Raw genomic sequence first — 17601 nt, 5'->3', positions numbered from 1 at the left:
GCACCAGCTGCGGGAACGACGCGTCCCGGCGTGCCCTGGGAGAGTCCCAAGCGGAGGTTTCTAGAAGTCGTGACGCGCGCCCTGGGGGCGGGAGCCGCTCGGGGTTGCGCCTGCGCTCGTGCCCGCGCCTGCGCTCGTGCCCGCTGCGCGCCTCAGAGGGGTCGGGGTCGGGCCGGGCCGGGAGCGCGCCTGTGAGGAGGAGGAGGAGGAGGAGGAGGAGGAGGAGGAGGACGAGGAGGTGGCCGATCAGAAGGAGGAGGAGGAGGAGGAGGAGGAGGAGAAGGAGCCGCTTCTTGCCGCGGCCTGTCCGCCCGCCATGGCCGCACTGGGTCGGCCCTTCCCGGGGCTGCCCCTCAGCCTGCAGGCGCCGCCGCAGCCCGCTTTCCACGGCCGCCCTTTCCCGGCCCCGGGGGCCCCCGGCCCCGCCGCCCCCGGCCTCGCGCCCCCCGGCCTGGCCGGCCTGCGGAGCCCCGCACCCCGAGGCCGGTGAGTAGGGGGTGCCAGCGGGGGTCCCCCGTCTCCCACCCCTCCCCTTCTTCGCGTCCCGGGGGTCTCCCGGCCCCCCCCTTCCTCAGGCCCGCTGGGGTTCCCTCCATTCTCGTGTCCCCGAGTCTCCCCCGCTCCCAAGGCCTCCTTTCTGCGTCCCTTCCCCTTGTCCCCCCCGGGGGTCGGTGCCCTCGTCCTGCCCCCTGCCCGCTCCTCGGGGGTCGGTGTGGCCCCCGGCTAGTGGCTCCCTTCTGCCAATCATCGCCCGTCTACACTGGCTTAGCTTGTGTGTACACAGTGTCGGCGTGTGGTGGCCCCCCTCCCCCCATCAGTCTGAGAGCTCCTTGAGACCCCCGGCTGCCTTCTCCCCTGCCTTGGCCCCGCGCCTGGCTCCCAGTAGGCGCCTAATAAGTGGGGCTCACCCACCGACCCCCTCCCCCTGCCTTCCTTATGGTCCCTGTCCCCCCCTTGTGTTCCCCCGGGCTCTGTTTGCCCCCTCCCCCTTTACTCCGCCCAGTCTCCCCCTTCACCCCCAGGGGTGGCGGCTGTAACCCTGCCCCGGTTGGGAGCTTCCAGCGGCAGCCGCTTCCACTCTACTCGGATTGATCTAGCTCCCTGTGGCCCAGGCCCGGGGCTTTGGGCTGGGACTCCCAGGAACCGAGGGGCCCGCCACAGAAAACCCCTGCCCTCGACCGGCTTTTCTACATGGAACCCCCGACCGGCGTCTGGTACCTCTCTCCAAGGCCCCCGTTATCCACAGTCCTCTTGGTCCTGACCCCGGGGTGGCCTTGCACCTAATCCCTGGATGAGGCCCAGAGCCTCTCTGCAGCCTCCTCACCTTGGGGCCTCTCTTACAGACTATGCTGGGGAGCACGGGGGAGGGGAGAGCAGCTCAATTTCCAGGTCTCCCACCTCACTTTATGCTGTGGACTTGGGAGGGCAGGAGGGTTCTGGACCCCCACCTCCTACCTCCATTGGCTCCAGGAGTCCTGATCTCCCACCTGCAGCCCCAGGGACCCTGGGATGAATGACCTGAGGCCACTGGTACCTCTTTAGTGTGTGTAAAATGGGGATCGAGGCACAGTTTGAGTTGTTTTGCTTGATTCTGGAGTACAGATGGGCTGAGCATCAAACTTGGACCTTGGGGGACCACCCTATCTCCCATCCTAATGCACTTGGTACTTCTCAGAAAGGGCCTTGAATTTGGAGTCATAGTACCTGGCTTGGGGAAATAACCAACTTCACCTGAACAGCATTTAGAAACTCATATTCCATTCCCCACAATCTCCCTGAGACATACGAGGATCCTAACAGCCAGCATTTCTATAGTAATAGAACATTTGTAAAACACTTCACAAATGTGATCTCATTTGATCCTCCCAACAGCCCTTTGCGGGGGAGGGTGTGATATATTATCCCCATCTTACAGATGAGGAGGTGAGGGGCAGCTAGGTGGCAAAGTGGATAGAGCACTGGTCCTGGAGTCAGGAGTACCTGAGTTCAAGTCTGGCCTTGCTAGCTGGGTGACCCTGGGCAAGTCACTTAACCCCAATTGCCTCACAAAAAAAAAAAAACACAGATGAGGAGGTGACTTAAGTGACTTACCTGGAGTCACCCAGGTAAGTAACTCTCAGGTTAGATTTGAACTGAGGTCTTCCTGATTCCAGGAACCACCTGCCTGCCCCATGATCCCCTTTCTGTGATGATCCCTAAGTGCCTTTCAGTCCTAAAGGCTGTGATGCTCTTCTGAGCTCCTTCCAGGCTCATCTCTGTTCCTGTCTTTGTCTTTCCTTCACTTTAACCTCCTCCATAGGGTTGTGGGGACACCCTGTGGAGCCCTGACACTGTGTGTCTCATCCTGCACCCCTCCCTTCTCACTGTGGCAGCCACTATCAGCTGGACCCTCTTTCAACTGTCTTCTCCTTATTACCTTTCATGGTAATGGGTCTCTTCCTGCCTCTCTCTTATGCATCCGGGTCTCCCTTAGAATTATAATACTGGGGTCTTTAAAATAACCAAGGACCTTAGAAGTCACCTGTTTGACACACAAAGGGAAGTAACTTGTCCAAGGACAAAGGGGGTCAAGTAGCTAGGATCCGAGTGTTTTGCTCTGCCCAAATCATCGGGAAGAAATTTCACAGGATTGACTGGGTCGCTACCCTAATTAAAATTTTCAGTGGTTTCCTCCTACTTATAGAAGAATATCAGCTTCTTGGCCTGGCCTGTCATTCAAGGCCTATTGTATAAGATTTGACTTCCCCTGCCTTAGTCAAACTAGCCCATTCATTGTTTCCAGACTTTGGCTCCTGGCCTTCTGAGCCTGTTCCTCGTTCCTGGAATGGAGCCCCCAGCTCAACACCACCTATGGGTAGTTTTCTTTCAAGCCCAGTGCAGCTTCTTCTTCCATAATATTCTCCCGGATTTCCCATTGCTCCTCTGTCCTTCCTCGGATCTCTTAGACTTCTGACAGTCAGCAAATAGTGATTAAGCATTTTCCAGATGCAAGATACTCTTAAGTACTAGGCAGATGGGCAAATGCAAAGGTGGAAAGTGATGGTTTCTGCCCTCAGACTTTATGGGGGGAAGGGTGTGGCAAAATAACAAGAATATTCAGCATTTACAGAGAGCCCTGAGGTCTGCAAGGTGTTTTTTAAAATATCTCATTTGATTGGCACAACAACCTTGGGAGGTGGGTGCTATGATTATCCCCCATTTTACAGATGAGGAAACTGAGGTAGAGGTCAAGTCAGGTTCCTATCCCCTCAAATGTGGATTACCTCCCAGGCTTGAGATGATAAAGTGAGATAATATTTGTAAAGCACTTAGCAAGCCTGAAAGTGCTGTGTAAATGCTGGCTATTACTATTTCTGCTCAGGACCACACAGCAAGTAAGTATCCAAGGCTGGGTCTGACTCCAGGCCCAGCTCTGTTTACTGTATCACTTTGCTGCTGCTGCATCCCACACATACATGCATGTGCACAGTTGATTAGATAAATATAATCCAGGGCAGACTGGGATAAGGGCAGTGGAGGAGGAAGAAACACTTGGAGCTCTTTGATGTGACTTTCTCTAACCTGTACACCTCCTATCTCTTCCCTCCACCCCCACCCCCCTGTTAGACAGTAAGCTCTTTGAGGGCAGAGCCTCTCGTTTGTATCTTGTCTCCCAGCCCCTCATTAGGGACTTCCCCAGAGTAGGGCCTGTATAAATGCTCACGGATTGACCCACGATGATCTTCACAACAGAGGAGTTCTAATAATGTGGAGACAGATGGAGGAAATGGCACGTCTTGGCCCACAGGAAGGCAAGCAACAAGAGCTGTGCAAAATACAAAACACCATGTGTGTTTAAGACCTTTTTCCTGATGTGTGTAGATGCCCTGTTGGCTGTGTGAGTGACAAACTGCCACACTCAAATTGGCCACCGTGTGTGAAAGGTCATTTGACTAAGAGAGGTTTTCCCAATAAATGCATCTTTCTTCTATTGACAGATTCTCAGTCCGCTATAGAAAGAAACACAAGAGAGAAGAGGAAGATGAAAGGTGAGTCTCTCTTCATTTCTGCCACTGAATGTTAATGTAAATTTGATGTTTCCCCTGGATTGATAGTCCTTTAAAGATTTTCTGTCTCTACTTGAGATTCTTGGTCATAGAACTTTAGGGCTGGGAAGAGCTCTAATGTGCTTTCTAAATGTCCCAGAAACGGAGTCATGGAAGAAAAGTAATATCCCCTGGAACTCAGGCTGAGCCCTAGTCTTTGGCTCTCTGTGCTTAGCTTCGTAGACTTTCTTATCCTTGTATCATCTTTGTGAGATAAAGAGTATTGTAGCGGGGCAGCTAGGTAGCACAGGGGGTAGAGCACCAGCCCCGGAGTCAGGAGGACCTGAGTTCAAATCCTGCCTCAGACACTTAACACTTACTAGCTGTGTGACCCTGGGCAAGTCACTTAACCCCAATTGCTTCACCAAAAAAAAAAAAAAGAGTATTGTAGAGAGTCTCTACTTTAGAGGGATCGGAATGGACACAAAATTGCAAGAGTGCAGTTCAAAGCGTGTGGTGAGAGGCTCTGAGTATCACCCAGCTGTATTCGATGCCCTGACTTAGCCCCAGAGGCACAGCAGTGACTGAGAGAAGGACTAGCCCAGGACAGGCTTTCAGCCTGATGATCCACCGCTTCTTGGCAGGTTCCAGCTGGGTATGAAAACTAAACCTGGATTCCTTTCCCAAACCTGGCAATGGGGTATAATGGATGGATCACTGGACTTGGAATGGGGGGGACTGGATTTGAATTCTGCTTCAGGCCCTCATGAGTTATGTGACCCTGGGCAAGTCACTTAACAGCTGTCTGTAAAATGAAAGTGCTACTGACCCTGATGACCTGTTAACTAGGGCAGGCGCAAAGGTAGAAGCATTTCTTTAGTGCTTTAAGGATTTGCAAAGATGACCTTGGAAGAGAGGAACTAGTGTTATCCTCATGGCACCAATGAGGCTTCTGACCTTGAGAGAGGCTAAGTGCCCTCTTGCCCTCCCCTCCAGTCACACAGCTAGTAAGGGAGGTTCCTGAATGGTGCTGGCCATTGTCTTTCCTGCTAAATTCTTCCTCAGAAAACTTGGTGTTACTTGTGAGGATCTTTTGACCTGGGAACCAGGCAGTGATATAAGCCAAGGGGTGTGTCTGGCCAGAGGGCTGACCCTGGATCCTTTAAGGCTGGGGACTAGCCATTCTGGGCTGTGCCCAGAGGGAGGCTTGCAGTATGGGAGCTCCATCTTTTCATGTTGTATGGCTCCTAAATGAACATTATGCGTGTGGCTTTTGTAAATACCACCTTGCAATAATGTCGGCCCAAAACAGGGACAGATTTCTTTTAGGTTGTAAAGGGAATGGGCCATCAGGCAGAAAAAAGTGACCCCCAAATTAGGCACCAGCCATGTAGGCCTAATGGCAGCCTTCCAACTTCATGGGAAGAAGACACCTGCAAAGTTTAGAACATAGACCTCATGAAGAATCCGTTTGCTGCCCTCAGAACAGGGAGAGGCTGTTGTTGTCTGTCTTCCTAAGCAGCAGTGGGGGTGGCCAGAGAGAGCCTCATGAGCTAACTTCATGCAGGTGTCCTGTCCCAGGTTAGCACAGCCCACACAGACACCTGTCTTGGGCCAGGTCACTAAGACATGTACCTTAGTCTCTTTGTAATAGTCTTACCAGCTTGGTCAGTGAGGGGAAAGCTCGAGTCTTTGACAAGGTAGCCCCTCCATTGTTGTGGAGCTAAAGGGTGATAGAGGTGATGCATTCAGAGCTGGCAGTGGCTGCTCCAGCAAGAGAGAGGTCTTTGATGGAGAACCCCACAGCCGTGCTGGACCCTGGAACAAAGGTAGAGATGGCTCGCTCTTCACATTAGCAAGAGACACAGGCTGCATGATACACGGTCTTACACTGGAGTCCAGAAAACCCACTTCATAACTACAGGATCAGAGGGTCCTGGCTAGACATCAGTCTGTCTGAAAAAGATCTGGGTGTCTAAGTGGACTGCAAGCCCCATAGGAGTCCACAGTGTAAGGTGGCAGCCCAGAAAGCTCACCTAACATAATCTTGGGCAGCATTAAGAAGGGCAGGATTTCTAGGAATGAGATGGGGGATATAGTCCATCTGTCCTCTCAAATATCATATCCTGTTTTGGACACGGTAGTATAAGGACATTGTTTATAAGATGGATTGTGTCCAGAGAAGGGTGTCTGGAATGAGGGAGGGCCTTTAGCTCATGCCACAGGAGAGTCACTTGAAGGAATTAGGGCCACACAGTCTGGACAAGTGTCAGGAGCATGGTAGCTGTCTCCAAATAACTGAAGGGTTCTTGCATGGAAGACTTATTCTACTTGGCTGACAGGGCAAAGCCCAGAGTATCAGGGGGATCTTTCAGGCTTGATATCAGAAAAAGTGCGAGAGCTTTCCAGAGACAGCTTCAGGAGAAGGCAATGGTCAGTCATCAGTGCTCTCCAGCAGAGGCTCTGTCAACACTCTGGGTTAGCCTGGGGCCCATTGATTAAAAAGGCAGAAGCTCCTCCCCTGGCCTTCTAGAATGTAGCCTCATACACAGGGTGTCAGAGTGATAGGAGTTGTTGGGCTGTTTTTCGCCATATCCTAATGTTGACAAGGAATTTCTCCTGTTTGTTTCAGATCTGAGAAGTTTCTCTTTGATTTATAACAAGCTTTAAAATGTCCTGGTATTTATTGAATCACTTTATTTTTCTAGTTGTCCCCTAAGGAAGAAAAGACTCACAGAAACCGTGCTCTCTGCCAGTCCTGGTGATTGGCTCCTCTGTGCCCATCCGGGCACAGAGGGTCCTGGGGCAAATGAGTGCCGTGGCGGGCTCCCTGCGTCGGGCATGTGTGACATTCTCTGTGAGGAAATGGATCAGACGACAGGAGAGCAGCAGTGTGAGGCTGCCCGAAGGAAGCTTCAGGAGATTGAAGACAGGTAAAGAGAGTGGATGCTGCTGGCCAGCTGCTCCTGACACAGGCTCTGCTAATCTATGAGGGCTCATTTCTACTTTACAGACTTGGGGAACTTCTTAGAGCTTAAGAAATAGGAAACACACCTTAATTCTTTAAAGCTAAGATAAAATGGTGTGATTTGCAGTTTTCTTTCTTGCGCTTAATCAACAAAAAGTATTTTACTCCTACAATACATAAGGAATTCTGAAGGATACACAGAATTTACAGCCAAATAGAATAGTTTTTTCTTTTACTAAGATTCTAAACCACTTTTTAAATTGTATTTTTCCCCCAATTACTTGTAAAAAGCAATTTTTAACATTCATTTAAAAAATTTGAGTTCCAAATTCTTTCCTTCCCTCTCTTCCAGAAATACTATTGAGCAATGTTTTTGTGTGCATGCTACCTTCCTCCAGTGGGTCTTTCTTGTACATGATAATAGCTATAGCCTATACCATTCATTTTTCTTTTCTTTCTTTTGAGGTAGATAGACTTAAGTGACTTGTCCAAGTAACAAGTGTCAGAAGCCAGATTTGAACTCTGGTCCTCTTGACTCTAGGGCCAATGAGCTATCTACTGTGCCACCTAACTGCCCCCATTTATTGCTTTTCCTCACCCCTTTCCAGGTTTTGCAGAATCATCAGTTTGACTGGTAATGCAATGTCCCTTTCTTTGCCTCTCCTGCTTCCTCGATTTATTCAGGATAATTGATGAAGATGAAGAAGTTGAAACTGACAGACGCATCAGCGACCTACCCAGTCTTGTTCTATCGGATACTCTGAAGACGGGCCTGAAGAGTGGGTTTGATGAAGTCCTTACAAAGAAAATAATTGAGTCCATGTAAGTCCATTTGCCTCTTGAGCTCTAAAAATACAAGAGTTTTGCATCCTGAGCTGGCTGTCAGAATGGTCTTCAACTTCTAGTGATTTGCCTGCCCTCTTCTTGGGCTCAGAGCCTAGGCCTGAGTAAGAGTTACTAAACTTGCCTCTTGGTTGTTAGTAAGTATTCTCTTTTAGGAGGTGTGGATGCTGTTCAGGAGAGTTGTTCTCTCTCTTGTGCTGGCAACTTTTCTACTTCTAATTAGATAGGAAGTTACCATGTACACATTAATCCAATATAAAAACTAGCCTAAATCCCGGTCAAAAAGAAAACACGATGCATTCTTGGGATTATGTGAATTTAGTAACTTACTATCCACTTGAAAGAGAACAACTCTCCTGTTGTTTTCTGTTCCTTTCTTCTTTCTTAGTATTTCAAACATATAGTACAGTGCCTGCCTAATAGTAGGTCCTTAATAAATGCTTATTGATTGATTGATTGATTCAGTTTACTTCAGATATGATTAAAATCTTTTGGGGGGGGGGTTTTTTTTTTTTAGTGAGGCAATTGGGGTTAAGTGACTTGCCCAGGGTCACACAGCTAGTAAGTGTTAAGTGTCTGAGGCCAGATTTGAACTCAGGTCCTTCTGAATCCAGGGCCGGTGCTCTATCCACTGTGCCACCTAGCTGCCCCTGATTAAAATCTTTTAAGAATTTTCTTTTGGGTAAACCACCAGCCCTGGATTCAGAAGGACCTGAGTTCAAATCCAGCCTCAGACACTTGACACTTCCTAGCTGTGTGACCCTGGGCAAGTCACTTAACCCTCATTGCCCCACCAAAAAAAAAAAAAAAAAAGAATTTTCTTTTGTCTTTAATCACAGGAAACATTTCCTGTCTTTGACAGTTTCTCATAGAATTCATATGACTCTCATATATCTCTTCATAGAATTTTCTTTCTTTCTTTTTAGTTAAAATAGTTCTGACAAGGATGAAATTTGTCCTTACCTCCTTTTTGTCTTCTGCAGAGAGAATTTTTTAAATTAAATTTTTTTCAATCAGCAAAAATGTACCTTTTCTCCCTCCACCATCATTGAAAAAGAATGAAAAATAAACCCCTGATGCAAATATATAATAGTCAAGCAAAACAACTTTTGGCATTGTCCATGCCCCCCCAAAATAGGTCTCATTCTGTTCTGAGTTTTTACTTCTCTGTAAGGAGATAGGTAGCATGTTTCTTGATTAGTTCTCCAGAATTTTCAGTTATTACATTGATCAGAAAGTCTTTCAAAGTTTCTTGTCTTTACAATACTGTTATATAAATTCTGGCTTTGCTCAGCTTCTTCACTCTGCATCAGTTCACAAGTCTTCCCTGAGTTTCTCTGAAACTGTCCCTTTACGTCACACTTATTATATACTATAACTTGTTCAGACATTGCCTAATGAACACCCCCTCAGATTCCTATTCTTTGCCAAAAGAGCTATAAATATGCTTAGAATTTGTTTTGATTAGGACTAACTCCCCCTCTCTAATTTTTCGTTCCTTCCCCCCTTTTCTCCTATTTCCCTGTTGAATTAAATGTATTTATGTACCCAACCATGTGTATATGTGTATATATTCTTACTTTCTTTGACCAGTTTAGGTAGAAATGAGGTTGAAGTGTGGGCCACTGGCCCAACCCTTCTTCCTTGTTTTCACACCCCAATTATTCAAGATAGTTTTCCCTAACTTTCTACTCCTTTTCCTCCAGTGTATTTCTCCTCCTCTTTTTCCATTCTTTTAAGATCAAGGCATAACAGAACCACTCCCAGGTCTTCTGTCTAAATAGACTATATGACCTCCGACATTTCAGAGGGAACACACATATCATCTCCTTATGTGAAATTATAAGTAGTCCTTGTTTTTCTTTTAGTTTATTCAAGTTTACCTTTTTATGCTTCTCTTGATTCCTATGTTTACACTTCCTAGTTTCTGCATAGCTCTGGTGTTTTCATCAGGAATGGTTAGAAGTTCATTAGGGTCCATTTCCACCCCCTGTAGATTTTTTTTTTTTTTGGTGAGGCAATTAGAGTTAAGTGACTTGCCCAGGGTCACACAGCTAGTAAGTGTTAAATGCCTGAAGCTGGATTTGAACTCAGGTACTCCTGACTCCAGGGGCTAGTGCTCTATCCACTGCACCACCTAGCTGCCCCTCCCCCCCCCCATAGAATTATAATCAGTTTTGCCAGGTAAATTATTCTTGGTTAAAAACCTATATCCTTGGGGCAGCTAGGTGGTGTAGTGGATAGAGCACTGGCCCCTGGAGTCAGGAGTACCTCAGTTCAAATCCAGCTTCAGGCATTTAACACTTACTAGCTGTGTGACCCTGGGCAAGTCACTTAACCCCAATTGCCTCACTAAAAAAAAAAACAACAAAAAAAACCCCAACCAACCCTATATCCTTAGGGGACAGCTAGGTGGTGCAGTGGATAATGCACTGGTCCTGGATTCAGGAGGACCTAAGTTCAAATCCAGCCTCAGACACTTGACACTTACTAACTATGTCACCCTGGGCAAGTCACTTAACCCTCATTGCCCTGCAAAAACAAAAACAACAAAAAAACCCCAAGCAAAACCCCCATATCCTTTGCTTTCTAGACTATTGTATTCCAAGCTCTACATTCCTTTATAGTGGTAGCTCCTAAATTGTGTGAGATCCTGACTATGCCTTCTCAGTATTTGAATTTTTCCATTCTAATTTTTTGGGTGTTTGTTGCTTGAGCAATGTTTTGTACCTATTGTACCAAGTTTTTAATTCCTTTTCCAATTTCTTCCATAGCTCTCTTTTCCCCTCCCTCCCAGTTTTTTTCCTCTAGAGTTCTCATTTATAAACATATTTTTTTTCTTTTTTCTTTCTTTTTTTTTTTTTTTTGGCAGGGCTATGGGGGTTAAGTGACTTGCCCAGGATCACACAGCTAGTAAGTGTCAAGTGTCTGAGGCTGGATTTGAACTCGGGTATTCCTGAATCCAGGGCCAGTGCTTTATCCACTGCGCCACCTAGCTGCCCCCTATAAACATTTTTAATTCTCTTTAACTCCTGCTTCATCTTTTCTAGGAATTCTAGTTGAATTTGTGTCCAAGCTGTGTTTTTCTTTGAGTCTTTATAGATGTTTTAGAGCCATTCTCTTCTGGGTTTGTTTCTTAAGCATACCTGTCGCCATAATTAGCTTTTTATGATAAGATTCTTTTGTTTGTTTGCTTATTCTCCCAGCCTATTTCCTGACTTCAAACTTTATATTAGAGCCAGACTCTGCACAATTCTGGAGAGAAGGTCTGTCCTGATCCTGCTGTTACTTTCATGGGGTATTAAGTGTTATGTTATTCCAGACTTGCAGGGACAGCTCAGGTTGGGGACCTGCAAGCTTTTCAGTGCTCTCCAAGTGGTCTGACCCAGGGCATAGTTTCATCAGTGCTCCCTGGCTGAGCTGTGCAGTTAGTTGACCCAAGTTTGAGTCTGACCAGCAGGCCTGTGGGCACATTCCAGAGTTTCAGTAGATCCCTGTTGGACTCAACCACTGTCAGCCAGCTGGGAAGCTATGCTCCCTCAGAGGGAAAGAACTGCAGGCTTCCGCCTTGGTCCTTTGATTCCTGTCCTGGTTATTATGGTACAGGCTTCTGACTGGACTGAAGGCTGAACTAAGACCCAGCTCTGCTCCTGGATTTCCTTCTGACATGGCTCCTTGTTCAGTACACTGCCTAGGACTAGTGACTGGTCACTCCATCCTGGAAGCAGTTCCCTAGCCTCAGGTTCCCTCTTCAGTGGACCCCAGAACTGGGTAGTGAGGAACAGAAGAACCACCTGTTTCTGCATCATGCAGAGGTTTAAGCCCCTCTGTGCTGTATGAGACGCTTGCCCTCTTCGTGCTGGAATGCCCTCTCCAAGTACACTCCTGTCCAAATCCTGTGCCAGGTGTCCACAGACCTCTCTGTCTCCCTCTGCTGACCTTAGCTGGGAAAATGACTCGCTGTGATTTTTTTTTTTTCCCTCCAGATTTCCTGATAAGAATTTTGGCCTGGTGCATCTCTGAATGTGTTTGGAAGAGACTTTTTTTGGGTGGAGCTCACGGTAGCCTTTCTGCTTCTCTACTATCTTGGCTCCTCTTACACTAAATTCTAATAGGCTTAGGGGGTATGAGTGTTGAGGAGCTTCTAGAGACAGATTCTGAGAACACAAAAGGTGACAGATAAGAGCCAGGAGACCTGAACAGAAATACACAAACCATCTGGCAGTCTGGGCTTCTGGAGTACAGGGGCCAGTAGGCCCACACTCCAAGCTGGGAAAGTCTAAGGCAGACCATAGTACTGTAGTCAGTGTTTGTAACGGTCCTTCAAGCCGGAAGCCCAGTATTGTGGTTAGAGAGCCAGCCTCGCCCTCAGAGCAGGGACAACCTGGACTTGGAGCCCTGACCGGGTGACCCAGGCAAGTTACCTCTTTTTCACTGAAATGTCACTCCAGTTGGGAATGGAGAACTGGAGTACAGGGGGGAGTTGGAGCTTAATCTGTCGATTCAGGAACCAACTGCAGAGACAATTCTGTGATTTCCTTTCTCTCCCTTTGGACCCACCTACCCCTGGGCTCCCATAAATCTTTATTCTCATGGTAGAAAAGCACAGAATCCAAAAGGGGATGCTCAGCACCAAACCCAACACAGGTCTTCTTCTGGGGTACCAGGTGTCTCCTTTGCAATCTAAAGTCTAATTAGCTCCTTTGATTCTGACAGCACACCATGGACTCGTTGAGTCCCAGATCTTTAGACAAACTGTTGCCTCTTCCCCCGTCTTGTTGATTGCTTGAATCCAAGTGCCGGGCTTTACATTTATCCCTATTTTAATCGGTTAGATTTAGTGTGGTTTAGAATGAGACAACCAAGATCTTCCATTGGCATCCTTCCTCCAGTTTGATGTGCATGTTGTCTGTACCTTTATCCCAGTCATTGTTATGTGTTCCCCCACCCAGGACCAAACAGCATCCTGGGTAGCCTACTGGAGATCTCTGGTGAGGGCGACTCTGGACCATTGATGGCTACTTTGGGGGTACAAAGCCTTTCACTTATTATGCATCCTACATTTCTTCATCTTTTCTATAAAAAATCATACTTTGACAAGCATATTCCTGCATATTATCTGCATCTTGTAGGACCCTATCTACCGATAAGTAACTATGTCAAAATAAAAAGAGAATAAGGTTAGTCAGGTATGTTCTGTCACTGAATGGTTCATCCTGGCTCTGTGATCGCTGCTGCCTTCTTCTCTGCAGTCACTAAAACGTCTCTTTAATATTACATTCTAGGGGGCAGCTAGGTGGTGCAGTGGATAAAGCACTGACCCTGGATTTAGGAGGGACCTGAGTTCAAATCTGGCCTTTGACACTTACTAGCTGTGTGACCCTCATTGCACTGCAATATATATATATATATATATATATATATATATATATATATATATATATATAAAATCTAGAATTTTGCAAGGGTTTGAAGTCAAGTTTTCTGAATTCTCTCTTCCCTTTGCAGGGAGGGTTGCCCTTCTGTAATAATGTAGCACCTTTCCTGTTCTCCTTTGTTTTCAGATATCAGTGAACCTGGTTTGGTCCTCCCTTCTTCCTTCATTGGGCAGGTCACTTGAATATGACAGGGCAGCTAAGGTCTGTCTTCCTTAGGTGGGACAGTAGTGTCCTATTAGCTGTCTTGATTTGTGTGTAGCGCTGCCTTCTGTCTTGGGGCACCTAGTGCTGTGGACCCAGCACCGGGCCTAGAATCAGGAAGACTCATCTTCCTGAGCTCAAATCGGGCTCAGACACCTACTTGCTGTGTGACCCTGAGCAAGTCACATCACCCTGTTGTCCTCAGTTTCCTTATCTGTCAAATGAACTGGAGAAGGAAATGGCAAACTACTTCAGTGTCTTTGCCAAGAAAACCCCAAACGGGGTCACAGAGAGTCGGAAACAACTAAACAACAGTAAACAACAGCCTTCTATCTTGGTGGTTGCCATTGTCTCCAATGTATAAAATAAATGTAATATCAAAACAATTTCTGTAAATTAAAAATACATAAAATTTAAAAACTAACCCTTTTTGTTGTCATTAGCTCTCCTTGCCCAAACTCAACTCATTCTTAGCCCTAAAGGTTCATGAGCCTGTTATTCCTACAGAATTGTGCTGCTCTGATGTACATGTTCTCTATTTCCTTCCTTTTCCTCCATCTTCTCTGGATATATGCCTTTCCCCCCCCCCCCCACTTGGGGCAATGAGGGTTAAGTGACTTGCCCAGTGTCACACAGCTAGTAATTATCAAGTGTCTGAAGCTGGATTTGAACTTGGGTCCTCCTGAATCCAGGACTGGTGCTTTATCCACTGTACCACCTAGCTGCCCCCAGATGTTTGCCTTTTAAAAATCTAAGTAGGCAAGTACTAGGCCTCTCCATTGGCCCTTTTCAACAATTCATGTTCTCCTCCTCATTGGAATTGTTTGCCTTTACGAACCATCTTTCCCCAGGTACCTCGTATGTATGGCCTCTCCTGAACCCTTCAGTCTCTAGCTCCCCCCTCCATCCCAAACTGCCTCATAGTTCACCACCTTGTTTTTGTTTTGTATTGATTCTCTAGATACTTGTACGTGTTACCTTCCCTGATAGAATGGCAGCTCCTTGAGAGCAGAGGCTCTTTGATTTTTGTCTTAGTATTCTTAGCCCCTAGGGTGTCTGCTTAATAAATGCTTCTTGAAGGATTATCATGACCAGCCATTCCCTCTTTCACAGCAGTTTAATTTCCAGGCTTTAGGTATAGGTAGCAAATATTCCCATATGTCCCATGACTCCATTTGTCGTGTGCTTTAATTATAAAAATTCCATTTCATTTCTTAGGAGCCGCCCTTCCATGGAGCTGGTGCTCTGGAAACCTCTCCCAGAACTCCTTCCTGATAAGCCAAAGCCTTCACCTTGTGCTAAGAACTACGCAGAAGAGCCTGGAGGGGACCAAAGGAAGCACCCCGGAACTGGCACTGCCTTCCACCAACAGACTGAACTCTTTTCTGAGCCCCAACCAATCGGGGTCCCTCTCTACAGTGGCCTGGACACAGCCGGATGCACAGAGGAAGAGATGGAACTTTAGAGAGCCCCTTTTAAACCACGTGTCCAATTCTCGAAGGCTCTTTTGTTGGTTGTATGACCCTCTTGGCCTAAGGACTCGAAAGTTGTATCAAATGTGGGGTGTAATATCTCTACCTGTGATTTATAAAAAAAAAATCTTGATTTGGGCAGCTTCTTACTGGATTCAGCATCTTACCAAGGAAGCTTCTCTTGGAGCAAGTGGTCTTCTGGGAGGCTTATTGGGATGTCAAATCACTGCCTGTGGGAGAGTTAGAGGAGCTGGATGTCAGGGCATCATCTTCTGAACATGAGAAGACTTTGGGAGGCTGCCCTTCTTGATGTTCAGAAAACAGAGCAGGAGGGGAGGGTTTTTGGCTGTTAAGACACAGTCTTGGCAGAAAGGAGTTCAGTTTACGTCCGTTTCTGTTGAATTAGTGGAAAGAAGGTAAAATGTCTGTCTAAGCCTCTTGGGAAAGAAGAGCAGCGGGGCTTGGGAGCTTGTGTGTGCTTGCTGCTCATGGTCCAGCCATTCTCCCGGAGCTCAGCTGCTTGCCTCCGAGGAGCAGGGCAGGGCAGAGAAGGCCCACCTCAGGCTGCTCCTCTGCCTCGGTCTGCTGTACCTAATGGACCCAGCGCAATGTTTCAGTGACGCTTCCAGCCCACTTGGTGTTGCACAGTCTGAGTGCTCTGAGTTGGATTTTGATGCTTGAGAGGGTGGCTCTAGAATGACAGCTTTTAGGCATTTCTGAGGAAGTGTTCTCATCCTGCTCAATCCAAAGTGGAAAGTACAGTTGCTTTAGCCAGAGGCATGGATGCGGATGGGTCAGAATTCTGCCCAGGGAGGAAGTGATGACTCAGTTGGCAAAGGGCGCTTGTTGGGGCGTACAGGACTAGCCCATTGGGTCGGTGCTCCACCTATTACAGTAACCTCACACTTGGTCACTCTCCTGCCATTAGGAAACCACCCGAGCTTCTGCATCTGGAGTCGTTGGGATAGAGGGTTTGTTCCTCCCCCAGAGGAGCTGGCCCTGCAGCGCTTATGTGAGATGCCACATGGACAGGGTCTTCGGTCCCTTGGCTACCCAAAGGTCTCTTGCAGGGGTCTTTGTGGGCCGCAGGTTGGGACTGACTCGGCAGAAGGCTCTTCCAGGTTCTCCCCGATCATCCAGATGGGAAAACAACCCACTTTGTATCCAGTAGAGCGTATTCTAGAACTCGGCTCAAGTCCCTGGCCTTGGAGAAGGCCAGCCTGCCCCTGGGGCTGGTTCTGCTCTTGCCTCTGTTGCTTTGGGTTTCACTATTTCTGCCTGTATAGTCAGGAAAAAAAAATGTAATGTTTAATATTTAAACTATTTAATGTCTATACAGGAAAAAGCTATTCACATTTCAAACCAGTATTGAAGCCAGATGGAAACCAGCTAATCATTTCTTATTCTTGGACTTGGAGCTGAATGTAAAGTGTCCTTAGAAATGTGCCCCTTCTTGTTCCTCTCCTTTGGAGGCTGGTTGACACTTCTCAGTCACGGGAACTGGCCAGCTCCAGCCCCAATGTCTTTCTTTCCTGGGACCAACTTGTAAATGATGTAGGCGAAAAGATGGTCAGAGTACAAAGCACTCTAGGGGTGGCAAGACGACTAACGGGGTGACTCCCGTGTGTGGGAGGGCAGAAAAGACGATGACAGCTCCCAAACTAAGTGCTCCTTGTCGAGGCCCTGGACTTGAGGGTCTCAGTGGGGGGCCTGGGGGAACTTGGGGTGGGGGGGGGACTCAGACCTGTTTCTTTCTGCAGAAAAGGAAGTATTTCATGTTCCATTTGGGGCTTTCTTTTGTTCTCTTGCTTATATTGATAGCAGATATTGTTCCTTCCTCAACCCCTTTGGTGCTGACTCCTCTGAGCCAAACCCTCAGCCCTCATTTTGTCTTGGCTTTTTTTTTCCTCTTGTAGCATCAGGCTTCTGCTTTTGGAAAGGCCTTAGAGGTTTCCTAGTGAGTTAACTTGTATATTTTGTTTCATCTGGATCCTGCAGCATGGACCAGGAGTGGGCGAGTGTTGGAATTGTGAAGAGAGGGGACTTTTCCCTGAAAAAGGGATCTCTTCGAAGCGAATGTAGATTTTCTGTGAGTATCTCTACAAAGTGAATGTAGATTTTCTGCGACTTCTGACGTGTGGTGAAGGGTTTTTGATTACTATGAAACACGTGAGACTGATTCTCACAAGCTTGGTTGATGACGAGAAAGAATTGCTTTCCATCCTTAAAAAGGGAGGGAAAGTGAGAGGCATTAAAGTTGAATGTTGATGCACAAGCTTCATTTGTTCATTTGGTTTTGGCACTTAGGGCTTTGTTAATAACTGGTGACAAGAATGATATATAACCAGGGAAATCCTGGAAGTTGTTGGCTGTTTTATTTCAAACGCAAATCTGGTCTGTCTGTGTGTCATGGTTTTCAATAAATCTGATGTGTTTTGGATTCTTTACGATGACTGTGTCCCATTTCTCTAATCTCTGACATTAGTTTCAGCTTAGAAAAACTTGGCCTCTTGTGAATCTTTCCATCTCTAACATTCCCATCTCCTCTTGGCTTGGTGGTAAACTTTCTGTTCATGAGGAAAATATTTCTGAAGGATGCAAATTGATTTTCTTTTAAGGTTCTGTTGCTTTAAAAACAATTAGGTTGAAGATAA

The 17601-nt window shown here is 47.0% G+C and overlaps 1 protein-coding gene across 2 annotated transcripts; it reads left to right on the top strand.

Moving 5' to 3' along the window:
• Window positions 1–262: 262 nt before the first annotated feature.
• Window positions 263–17397, top strand: CCDC117 (coiled-coil domain containing 117). 2 transcript variants are annotated; one of them, XM_043986294.1, is made up of 5 exons: window positions 263–486; window positions 3978–4028; window positions 6734–6958; window positions 7678–7815; window positions 14694–17397. In XM_043986294.1, the coding sequence occupies exons 1-5, from the start codon at window positions 317–319 to the stop codon at window positions 14938–14940; spliced, it is 831 nt and encodes a 276-aa protein (XP_043842229.1). In that variant the 5' UTR covers window positions 263–316; the 3' UTR covers window positions 14941–17397. The 2 variants fall into 2 exon arrangements, with proteins under 2 accessions (XP_043842229.1, XP_043842235.1); XM_043986300.1 differs by lacking the exon at window positions 263–486 and adding an exon at window positions 3743–3828.
• The last annotated feature ends 204 nt before the right edge of the window (window positions 17398–17601 follow it).

The sequence above is a fragment of the Dromiciops gliroides genome, chromosome 1 (assembly GCF_019393635.1).
Source record: "Dromiciops gliroides isolate mDroGli1 chromosome 1, mDroGli1.pri, whole genome shotgun sequence".
Classification (NCBI taxonomy): Eukaryota; Metazoa; Chordata; class Mammalia; order Microbiotheria; family Microbiotheriidae; genus Dromiciops; species Dromiciops gliroides.
This window is presented reverse-complemented; position numbering and strand designations above follow the sequence as displayed.

Bases quoted from the DNA above. Each gene is read 5' to 3' on its own strand.
- CCDC117 (XM_043986294.1), top strand. From the start codon at position 317: ATGGCCGCACTGGGTCGGCCCTTCCCGGGGCTGCCCCTCAGCCTGCAG. The intron at 487-3,977 runs GTGAGTAGGGGG...TTCTATTGACAG, and splicing joins AGCCCCGCACCCCGAGGCCG to ATTCTCAGTCCGCTATAGAA. The intron at 6,959-7,677 runs GTAAAGAGAGTG...CGATTTATTCAG, and splicing joins CTTCAGGAGATTGAAGACAG to GATAATTGATGAAGATGAAG.